Source organism: Nerophis ophidion, linkage group LG14 (assembly GCF_033978795.1).
Source record: "Nerophis ophidion isolate RoL-2023_Sa linkage group LG14, RoL_Noph_v1.0, whole genome shotgun sequence".
NCBI classification, from domain to species: Eukaryota; Metazoa; Chordata; class Actinopteri; order Syngnathiformes; family Syngnathidae; genus Nerophis; species Nerophis ophidion.
In genome coordinates, this window is record NC_084624.1 from 26,172,622 (window position 1) to 26,184,796 (window position 12,175).

Genomic DNA, 12,175 nt, shown 5'->3' on the forward strand with positions numbered 1-12,175 from the left:
CATGATACTGTGAAAGTTCAATCCACAATGGATCCAACACAGTCGCGAGAGTCCAGTCCAAAGAGGATCCAAGACACAGCAGCGAGAGTCCCGTTCACAGCGGAGCCAGCAGGAAACCATCCCAAGCGTAGGCGGACCAGCAGCGCAGAGATGTCCCCAGCCGATACACAGGCGAGCAGTACATGGCCACCGGATCGGACCGGACCCCCTCCACACGGGAGAGTGGGACATAGAAGAAAAAGAAAAGAAACGGCAGATCAACTGGTCTAAAAAGGGAGTCTATTTAAAGGCTAGAGTATACAAATGAGTTTCAAGGTGAGACTTAAATGCTTCTACTGAGGTGGCATCGCGAACTGTTACCGGGAGGGTATTCCAGAGTACTGGAGCCCGAACGGAAAATGCTCTATAGCACGCAGACTTTTTTTGGGCTTTGGGAATCACTAATAAGCCGGAGTCCTTTGAACGCAGATTTCTTGCCGGGACATATGGTACAATACAATCGGCAAGATAGGATGGAGCTAGACCGTGTAGTATTTTATACGTAAGTAGTAAAACCTTAAAGTCACATCTTAAGTGCACAGGAAGCCAGTGCAGGTGAGCCAGTACAGGCGTAATGTGATCAAACTTTCTTGTTCTTGTCAAAAGTCTAGCAGCCGCATTTTGTACCAACTGTAATCTTTTAATGCTAGACATGGGGAGACCCGAAAATAATACGTTACAGTAGTCGAGGCGAGACGTAACAAACGCATGGATAATGATCTCAGCGTCTTTAGTGGACAGAATGGAGCGAATTTTAGCGATGTTACGGAGATGAAAGAAGGCCGTTTTAGTAACGCTTTTAATGTGTGCCTCAAAGGAGAGAGTTGGGTCGAAGATAATACCCAGATTCTTTACCGTGTCGCCTTGTTTAATTGTTTGGTTGTCAAATGTTAGAGTTGTATTATTAAATAGAGTTCGGTGTCTAGCAGGACCGATAATCAAAGTGTCATTGACTCAATGAGGTAAAATCAGTGAATTATAAAATACATAAGTTCATCCATCCATCCATCTTCTTCCGCTTAGTCGAGGTCGGGTCGCGGGGGCAGCAGCCTAAGCAGGGAAGCCCAGACTTCCCTCTCCCCAGCCACTCCGTCTAGCTCTTCCCGGGGGATCCCGAGGCGTTCCCAGGCCAGCCGGGAGACAGTCTTCCCAACGTGTCCTGGGTCTTCCACGTGGCCTCCTACTGGTTGGACGTGCCCTAAACACCTCCCTAGGGAGGCGTTCGGGTGGCATCCTGACCAGATGCCCGAACCACCTCATCTGGCTCCTCTCGATGTGGAGGAGCAGCAGCTTTAATTTGAGCTCCTCTCGGATGGCAGAGATGCTCACCCTATCTCTAAGGGAGAGCCCCGCCACATGGCGGAGGAAACTAATTTCGACCGCTTGTACCCGTGATCTTGTCCTTTTGGTCATGACCCAAAGCTCAAGACTATAGGTGAAGATGGGAACGTAGATCGACCGGTAAATTGAGAGCTTTGCCTTGATCGGTACAACGTCCGCATTACTGAAGACGCCGCACCGATCCGCCTGTCAATCTCACGATCCACTCTTCCCTCACTCGTGAACAAGACTCCTAGGTACTTAAACTCCTCCACTTGGGGCAGGGTCTCCTCCCCAACCCGAAGATGGCATTCCACCCTTGTCCGGGCAAGAACCATGTACTCGGACTTGGAGGTGCTGATTCTCATTCCGGTCGCTTCACATTCGGCTGTGAACCCATCCAGTGAGAGCTGAAGATCCCGGCCAGATGAAGCCATCAGGACCACATCATCTGCAAAAAGCAGAACCCTAATCCCGCGGCCACCAAACCGGAACCCCTCAACGCCTTGACTGCGCCTAGAAATTCTGTCCATAAAAGTTATGAACAGAATCGGTGACAAAGGACAGCCTTGGCGGAGTCCAACCCTCACTGGAAATGTGTTCGACTTACTGCCGGCAATGCGGACCAAGCTCTGGCACTGATCGTACAGGGAGCGGACCGCCACAATAAGACAGTCCGGTATCCCATACTCTCTGAGCATTCCCCACAGGACTTCCCGAGGGACACGGTCGAATGCCTTCTCCAAGTCCACAAAGCACATGAAGACTGGTTGGGCAAACTCCCATGCACCCTCAAGAACCCTGCCGAGAGTATAGAGCTGGTCCACAGTTCCACGACCAGGACGAAAACCACACAGTTCCTCCTGAATCCGAGGTTCGACTATCCGACGTAGCCTCCTCTCCAGTACACCTGAATAAACCTTACCGTGAAGGCTGAGGAGTGTGATCCCACGATAGTTGGAACACACCCTCCGGTCCCCCTTCTTAAAGAGAGGAACAACCACCCCGGTCTGCTAATCCGGGGAATATATAAAGCATGAAATATTGAATGCACTCATGAAATGATTAAAAGTAATACATTAAATTATTGTGATTTAATAACACATTTCCTTAATTCAGTTTAATTAATCAATGGGCCATTTCAGTAATAATTTAAATATTTTGTATTTATTCAATTGTGCGCCAAATGGGACAGATATATACAGAACGCCTTAAATAATTATCAAAAGTGTCAATTGACTCAATGAGGTCAAATCAGTGAATTATGAAATACATAAATCGTGAATAAATACAGTATGAAATAATGAATGCAATCATGAAATAATGATTTCATGTTATACATAAAATTTGTAAAATTTAATAACATAATTAATTAATTCAATTATAATTAATCCATAGCACCATTTCAGTATTTTTTTTATTTAATTGTGTGCCAAATAGGACAATTATATAAAGAAAGCCTTAAAAAAATATTAAAAGTGTCATTGAGTCAATGAGATAAAATCAGTAAATTATGAAATACATCAATCAATCAATCAATGTTTACTTATGTAGCCCTAAATCACTAGTGTCTCAAAGGGCTGCACAGACCACTACAAATACATAAATCATGAATAATTAAAGCATGAAATAATGATTAAAAACAATACATACAATTAATGAGATTTAATAAAAAATTGACTTACTTCAATTATAATGAATCAATGGCACATTCCAGTAAATATTGAAATATTTATTTAATTGTGTTCTCTGTGGCTCCCCATAATTAAAGCAGTGTGCATTGTGTTGAGGACATGTTTGGGAAGTAATACTCTTTACCACTCTATCTAATGTGTTACTCTAACTATATTCACACATGGCATCATGTCATGTCATCTTATTGCCCTGACTTATAAAATCGACTTGAAACAGCACTCTGGAGTTAACAGTTATGGTATGTAAAGTGTTTCAATTTAAATGACACTAAAGCAATTCCTTGCTCTCAAGCAACCAAAAAAGGTACATAAGATCATGACAATTGGTATGAAAAAAAACAGTCAGATATCTGAAATTATATTCACAAATTTAAAATTTATTATACCAAAGACAGGAATATCTGTGTTGTGTCTTTTCCACGTGGATATATTTTGTTTGTATTACTGAACTCGACACAGTCATGCCGGTGGTAACTGTTGGAAGGCTCTGGGATGATATCTTTTTTCTCCCCCTGTGTATGTGGGCGCAAAAATCAGTTTATTAGTGTTTATTAGATACAGTGATGACTACAGGACATCAAAATAATTTTTTGAAAAAAGCGTGTTGTATGTGTTGTCAGTCTAAAGGGATGTTAACAGGATAGAGGGAACCATCAAAACAGCAAATTCATTCCAACTAAAACCTTCACCGGCATGTTGGTACACAGTTCCTTTGAAAGCATCAAGTATACAACATTTCTCTTATTTACAATAATTGGAAAAAAAAAATCACCATTTCTCTCAGAGAAGATTAGTAAAAGTGACTGAGTCACCATATAGAGTATGCAACTCCTAGGAGTTAGTATTTAGTTTCTACAAAAAAAAAAAAAAAAATCTATGCCATTTTACAGGCCGAGAGCCACAATGTACTGAAGAAATACAGTATATTTAAGTGCCCTATATACAACAGTTACATGTGGTATTATTGGTGCACCATTCCACATCGTAAAAAGATTATGTGTCGCTTTTAAAAAGGTTCTGTCAGCAACTGCTTTCACATTAGAAGATATGGTGAGTTCTTAGAAAACAAAGAAAGCGTAGGATGGTATTAACACATGTGATGCTACTGCAAAGAGACTAGTGTTGGTTACACATTTGGGGTGTCTAAGTAAAAAAACCTACAAAGTTCAGTGGTCTGTGGGTCCAGTTTCATTAAAGGGCTCTTCTGCGTGTTTTTCCAGTGGGGAGCTGCAGGAAAAACATGCACAGGAACAAGAAGGCCGTTTGGAAAAACAAAAAAAACAAATAAGAAAGTCTAGAGGTTTTTCTTCGTAGTCATGGCAATGGGGTGCACAGGGGGAGGAGGCGGGTGGTTGTATGCATGCTGCAGCAGGGCGAGCGATGAGACTGTCGCTGGCGTTCTAGAGCGGGGTGTCAAAGTAGTCCGCGGGCTGGTCCGTCCCAGGCGGCTTCTGCTGCTTTTGCTGATGCTGCTTCATGATTTCCTTCACCTCCTCCTCCAGCTCGGGGGGGATGATGAACTGGTCGTCAGGGTCAGGCTGGGCCGGAGCTGTGAAATACCCGCCGGACTTCTTGGATGGCGCGTCAGCGGCCACTTCGATGAGGTTGTGACTCTTCTCCTGACAGGCCACGGAGCCGTTAATTCTCCTCTTTCCCGGCGCCGACTTGGCCGCGTCGCCTCCCCATGGCTCGTCTCTCTCCGGCCCGTGCTCGGCGCCGCCGATGATCATGTCCACCCCTTCTTCCAAGGGCTCAGGGGTGCATGGTGGCGGAGGGGGCGGGGGCAGAGAAAGCGGGCCGCGCTCCTGACTGGTTTGTGGCGTTAAGGAGCACTTTCGCTTGAGGCAGTGGACGTCCGCCTCCACTTCCACACGGCTACCATTGGAGAAGACACCAGCGATGGGCTCCTCGTCCTCGCTGTCCAGTCCGTTGTCTGATAGGGCGCTGGAGAAAGTGGCGCTGGACAGCTGGCGTTGGAAGGAGCTGGCCAGGCAGGCTGGGTGCAGCGTGCAGCAGCTGCGCGCTGAAGGCAGGTCGGGGCTGGTGAACATGTACTGGCAGGGTTGCGCGGCGGTGTGGGCCTGCTGCTGCTGCAGGGCCAGAGGGTGGGCCTGATGGTGCAGATGGAGGTGAGGGTGGTGGGCCTGCTCGTGCAGCAGCACCAGGGAACTCTGCGGGGGCTCGTCAGACGAGGCCGTGGAGCCCACCTCGCTGCTCATTTCGCTGGTGCTGATCTCGCTGCTGATTTCACTGCAGGACGACGGCGGCACAGGAAGGGAGCCGTCCGACGGCCTTTCCTTGATCCCAGAGGACGACGACGGCGGGTAGGGGCCCAGGTTGGGGCTGGGCGGTGGCTGAGGGGGTTCGGAGCAGCAGCAGGAGCAGCAGTCTTCGCTCACGCTGAGCTGCACCACCACGGCGCTGAGGCTGTCGGTGCAGCCGTAGCCTTGCGCCAGGGTGCACAGCTTCTTGGCGGCGGCCAGGGCTTCGGGCATGTTGCGCACCGCTTCCACCGCCTCGGTGGGGGACACCGCATCCCACAGGCCGCGGCTGCCCAGGATGAAGAACTCATCTTGAGGTGTGAGCGTGACGGTCTGCACGTACGGAGACGGGATGACGGATGGATAGAGGAAAGAGTAGCCCATGATGCGCGTCGAATCCGTCACGCCGTTGACCTTGTTGTCCTGCATAGGGAAAGAGGAGAGTCAAGAAAGCGCTCGGACTTGCCACGCATTCTTCCAAGGTGATGCCCACCTCTGTGACGATAGCTCGGTGCTGCCTAATCCTGCGGTATTCATCCTCCAGGCCGATGTTGTGAAGCAGCGACAGGGAAAGGGGCTTGCCGTTCCGACACAAGATGGCCTGACACTTGCCCACGTTGGCGGCCGTCAGGACGAAGCAACCACCGGGGTCGGTGGGGTCGTGGCGGATGTGACACAGAGCGGCTGAGCCCCCGAGCTTCTGGCCTGCGGTCCCCAGCTTCCTGCAGTTGCAAATGGGATGCAGCGTCAATCAGTGACGGATCATTTCCGGAGCTTGGTTGATCAACAAACTCTTATCTATCTACAGATTATAAACCGATACTTTTTTCCTACCCTTTGAACCATGTGGTTTATAAAACGGTGCGGCTAATTTATGGATTTTTCCTTGCTGACAGCCATAAAACACTGAGAAAGGGTTTTATTGTTAGTGCTATGGCCCCATCTTTTGGACCAGTTTTCTCCCTGCATGTGCTGCACTGTCCTTCCATTTAGTTTAACTAAAAGCAGAGTGCAGTTCAGTCTTCTAGCTTTTTTTGCTTGCTGATTTTTACATGTGAAAATGCAAAAAAAAACAAAAAAAAAACCTTTTGTATTCTTGTCTTTCATAAAGATTGTGAACGACAGTCAAATTCCAAAAAAAGAACAGTTCCCTTTTAAGTAAAATATTATAGAAAAATGTTTTTCAATTTAATTAGGAAAGAGTGGGGAAGAACCCAGATGAATTATATCTTCTGATGGGAGACTTACTGTGCCATAGTGAAAAATGTATTGCAAGTTTTGTTGCACAACATTGCAGTTTAATCAGTTAAATTCAGTTTAATCATTTATTCAGCACATTTAAATACTGTACAGACATAAAACTAATTAAGAATAGTGCAAAGCAGTGCCAAATGTAATTTTGACACAGCGGGATGAACAAAATACTAGAATAAGAACTGCATATTCAAATTAAATTAATTAAAGTACCAATGATTGTCATGCACACACTAGGTGTGGTGAAATTTGTCCTCTGCATTTGATCCATCCCCTTGTTCACCCCCAGAGAGGTGAGGGGAGCAGTGGGCAGCAGTGGTGGCCGCACCCGGGAAGCATTTTTGGTGATTTCACCCCCAATTCCAACCCTTGATGCTCAGTGCCAAGCAGGGAGGTAATGGGTCCCATTTTTATAGTCTTTGGTATGACTCGGCCGGGGTTTGAACTCACAACCTACCGATCTCAGGGCGGACACTCTAACCACTAGGCCGCTGAGTAAAATAAGTGTGAAAAGGATACTAAAAAAAAAAACTAGATTAATAAAATATATTTAGTAGATACAAACATATTTAATAAAAAAACAAAAATCAAGCTATCCTTCCTAATTAAATTTGAACAACAGGGAGGAAAAAAAAACGTTTTTAGCCTGGATTTCAAGTTGCCAGGGGACTGGGGAGACGTAATGGGGAAAAGAAAGCGACCGGTTCCAAAGGCTCCATCTCCTCTGGTTTTGAGGCAGAAGGAGCTGGTCTGAAGATCCCAGCTTACTTGGTAGAAACACTTAAAATTAATAAAAATTGGACTCTAAAAATAACTGGGAGCCAGTGAAGCGAGGCCAGAATGGGGGTAATGTGCTCGTGTGGCTTAGTTTTTGTTCAAAGACAGGGCTGCAGCATTCTGCACACACTGCAGTCGCTGGAGGGAGCCCTGGTCCAGCCCTACATACAAAGAATTACAGTAATCCAGGTGTGACGTTACAAATGTGTGGACGGCTCTATCGAAGTCAGCCTGCGGAAGATACTGAGATTTTTGCACGGAGTCGTAGCTGAAAATGGCTAGATTTTATGTTTGTCGAGCTTAAGCAAGCTGTCATAAATACCCCCAAGGCTCCATTGCAGGCAGGTGGCGATAAGAGGACCAATAGCACTGTCATGTCCGTTTGACCAAATATCATTCAGGTTTTTTTTTTGTTCAAATATAGAAACTTGGCCATCATCCGTACAGAGTAGTCATAGCCTGGCCATCACTTGCTGTTACAGACACAGAGTCGAATATGAACTGCAAAACAGGGATAAGAAACATTGTGCTTTTTAAAAAACACAGCACCGAGAAAGTGTGTATAAAGAAAAGAGAACTGGTGCCAAGATTGACCCCTGGGGTACACCACAGTGGAGGACAGACACTGAGGAGGAGTATTGGTGGAGGCCAGGGGTGCCCACACTTTTTTCTGCAGGCTAGCTACTTTTCATTTGACCAAGTCGAGGTGATCTACCTCATTTATAAATGATTTATATTTATTTATTTATTTATGAAAGAGACATTTGTGTTAACAAATTAAATGTGTTTACTCGCGATACAAGCATGTTTAACACATATATATTCCTTTTTTTCATGGAGACAATAATATAAGTTGGTGTATTACCTGATTCTGAAGACTTGCATTGATTGGAATCAGACAGCAGTGCTGATAACGTCCACATTTTTAAATGGAGGAGAAAAAAAGTCCTCCTTTCTGTCCAATACCACATGAAAGTGGTTGGTTTTTGCCATCTTTTTCATCCAGCTTCCATACTCCTTTTTATACACTTTACAAGAAATACATTGGGGGCAAACTCCGTAGCTTGCTAGCTTGTTTGTGTTAGCTTTCTGAGACTCTTATTTTGTTAGCGCAAGCAGGATGAAGCAGCACTTTTATTGTGAAGACAGGAACTGTGCAGTCGGTATTTGGAGTTTTGACGGAAGGTACGGTGCTAGAGTCTGTTGAAATACAAAGTGTTTCTCGCCTTCCCGTTGGTAATTTTTTCTTAATGATGATCTGGTAGCAGCCAGCGTCATCTCACAAGATCCTCGGGTGCCGTGAATGTCAATCAAGTGACAAAAGTGACGTCTTGGTGAAGATTGATGATCGCACATTTTTATGTCTATTTTTTTAATGCCTGGCTGGCGATGGACTGACACACCGTCCACCATCGACCGGTAGCTTGCGATTGTTGTAATGGGCACCCCTGGTCTAGTCTTTCAGAGAAACGGTCAAATAAGCCTGGAACCATTTTAGGGCTGTAGCCTTAACATGTCTCTGGGCCAGTTAGAAGAATGATGTGGTCTGCCGTATCAGAGGTTGCCTTCAAATCTAAAAGCCGCAACTGACCAACAGGAAGAGCATTCAGTCCGTCCCAAACCAATAAAAGCTTCTAACAAACGTTCTACCTTTGCATGACAAGGAAGGTGTTGGTCATGTAGTCCTCCTCGCTCTTGGTCTTGTGCAGTTCCTCCGCCAGGACGTCGTTCATGGTGCACTGCAGCAGGTAGGGCACTTCCACGTTCCTGTCGCCATCAAACACGCCGTACAGAGCCTCGCGACTCCCGCAGAACCTGTTCACCGAAAGCGCCGCGACACACAGTCTGAAAGGGGGAAAAGTGGGTCGATGTTATTAAAGGGTGAACAATAAAGGTTTTATTGATTATCTGCAACAATTATTACCATGGTAACAGCAGCACTCAAAGCAAGCTATTGAGCAACAATAGCACAAATGGGAAAGTAATGCAGGCAATTGATTGCTTCTCTTCTTCATCATGCAAACTATCTATCAAACAATTGAGTCTGCTTAATTTTTGGATAGTTTGGTGGAATTCCAAAAATAGCCAATTGGTGCCTTGTGCAGAATTGGCTATTTTAGGAATTCCACAAAACTATGAAATAATTAAGCAGACATTTAGGTATAGTGTCGTCTTTGCATCCTTACTCGCTGGTAGTAGGATTTTATTGGAGTGGAAATCACAGTTTGCCCCCAAGGCCTCCCTATGGCCTAAGGACCTCATGTTTTTTTTAGATTTAGAGAACGATTAATATAATTTGATGGGTACACCTGAACAATTTGACTTGACCTGGGGCTGTATGATTAGTTACATAGCTAAATTAAACACACTGCAGGAACAGATGTGACACACACTGTTGACAATGAACCTTTCCATCCGTCCATCCATCCGTCCATCCATCCATCCATTTTCTACCGATTGTCCCTTTCGGTGTAATAAACCTTTCCACTTACCTCAATTGTTTTTTCTTTTTATGCAGTGACACTACTCTGTATGATTTTTTTGTAATTACTTTGTTGTAGTCAGTTTGTTTGAATTTCTATCTGCTTGTGGTGAAGACAAAGGCAGTACATTGCTAACCACTGTGACTGAAATGTAAGACGCGGAGGTTATTCTTATTTAATATATATATATATTTTTTATTTGTGTATTTTTTCATTTTTTTTTTCATTTTTTGTACTGTTTTCTTAGTAACTGTATTATGGTTTCCCTATCCAATGAATAAATAAATATAAAAAAAAAAAATAAAAAAAATTGAGTCTGTGCAGATTGTAGCGTGTTTTCAATACACACACTCAATAGTGTGTGAGCCCACCCGCCTCCCGCCCATGATATTGACTGATTGAACTGACTTGTTTTTGACACCAGACGCCTCGGTGTAACCATGACGCCACACAGCGGGCCCACTAGGTGCTTCGTTCGATGAAAAGGTCGGGGGCGGATCAATATGAAAGCAGCGGATATTACTGCAAAAAACAAAACAAGAAGTAAATTAAAGTCACTGTTTTCAGCTCGAAACAAGGTCACAGAATAAGAAAACTATCAACGCACTTAAGTTGCTCAAGGGTCTTGTGGTCCAGGATGAGACGCGGGTTTCCGCTCAGGTCCAGTTCTTGAAGTTTGGGAGGCAGATTATCGGGCAGCGTGATCTCACTCAGCTCGTTGCAGCTCAGATCCACACTCTGGAAGACACAAGTCAATACTTACAAGGTGGCAAAGACATCTGTGGGCCACTTAATTAGGTTCACCAGCACGAGCCACTTTTCCATCTGTGCGTGCTCTTCTGTGCATGGTCTTACTTTCATCTCCAATAACTGCATGACCTCAGGGAAAACCTCGATGGCGTTGGAGTGGGCGATGAGTGTGTGCATGCGTCTGCAGTTCATGATGGTGGTGGGCACAGTTTTCAGCGTGTTCCCACTCAAGTCCACTTCCTCCAGCTCCTCCAGCTTGGCCATTTTGCTGGAGGGGTGAGAATACTTTAGTCGAAATATTGCACTGATCTAATCGAGTATAGAAAAAGTAGCACAGATTTGTTCACTGTGGCCAAAGCACTACATTTTTTATCATAGTGAGCGTGTTCACCTGGCTGGGAAGGTCTGAAGGTGGTTGTAAGCCATGTGCAAAACCCGAAGGTGCGAATGGCCCGTCAGCATGGGCACACACTTGTCCGTCAGCCGGTTATTGGTCAGGTAGAGCTCCTGCAGGATGCTGTGGCTCTCCTCCGACAGCGTGGAGGGAGGCAGGTGCTCCAGCTTGTTGGCTGAAGCATTCACGCTTCGTAAGCTGGGGAGGGAAAAGAACAACATAACGTTTCAACATACGAATAAATAAAAATCAGATAAAACCTCGACAGAAATTATTTCGAAGTATTAAGTAAAAGAACATAGGAAGTAGAATTGTTATAAAATCATGATATAACATTGTAAAAATAATAAATGTATTTTATTATTTTATTTTAACCAACCATTGTAAGATCATGTAAAACAAATACTTGAAAAAATGCAACTAGTCAACTTAAAAATTATAATAATCTAAGAAAAAGAGTATATATTTTCTGATAATTTTTACATGAATAACACCTTGTTTTTGACAGTTACATTATTTAAAACCTAAACACAACAATCTGTTAAAAGAAGCCAATAACTCTATTCAAAGTACCATTAAATTAACAGGTGGATATGTCACAACAACAAACGTTTCCTGTTTAGAAACTACGTACTAGCGCTGCTTAGAAGAGATAGTATACAAAATGTGGATTGTTACGTTCATACCTTGATTGTCAAAGATGTTGATTATGTAACCAGTGAAAACAAAATTATGATTTTTACATTTTCAGAATGTGTTTTTTCCTCTATTTTTGAACAAAGAAAACAATCTGAGGTTGTCTTTATTTTTTAAATGATCATGCTGTGATTTTTACCAGTCCGGCCAACTTGAGAATATACTTTCCTCCATGGGGCCCCTGAGCTAAAATGAGTTGGACACCCCTGACCGAGAGGCAGTCTGCTATGAATATGACTGTTTGCCTGCCAAGTGCATGAGCCGGTGCAGAGTCTACAACTGGACGTGACGTCATGTGCATTAAAGGAATCGAAATATAGTACCTTTGATTTTACATAAATTGCTAAGCAGTGGACATTTAAAAGTACCACATTTGGTACACATCCCTCATTACAACCGACAACATAAATATGTGCAACAATAGTTATAAATAAATAAATAAATGTGTTGTACTTGTATAGCGCTTTTCTACCTTCAAGGTACTCAAAGCGCTTTGACACTACTTCC

General features: G+C 44.2%; 1 protein-coding gene across 1 annotated transcript in view; it reads right to left on the reverse strand.

Annotated features, from left to right (window-relative positions):
• Positions 1 to 3,409: 3,409 nt before the first annotated feature.
• Positions 3,410 to 12,175, reverse strand: part of phlpp1 (PH domain and leucine rich repeat protein phosphatase 1) — a 101,015-nt gene continuing 92,249 nt past the window's right edge. Inside the window, exons 11-17 of the mRNA XM_061920264.1 lie at positions 10,970 to 11,170; positions 10,684 to 10,846; positions 10,436 to 10,566; positions 10,237 to 10,350; positions 8,996 to 9,190; positions 5,808 to 6,036; positions 3,410 to 5,737 (exon numbers count right to left, since the gene is read on the reverse strand). Of these exons, the coding sequence (XP_061776248.1) occupies positions 4,454 to 5,737; positions 5,808 to 6,036; positions 8,996 to 9,190; positions 10,237 to 10,350; positions 10,436 to 10,566; positions 10,684 to 10,846; positions 10,970 to 11,170 (2,317 nt within the window). The 3' untranslated portion in view covers positions 3,410 to 4,453. The remainder of the gene's footprint in view (positions 5,738 to 5,807; positions 6,037 to 8,995; positions 9,191 to 10,236; positions 10,351 to 10,435; positions 10,567 to 10,683; positions 10,847 to 10,969; positions 11,171 to 12,175) is intronic.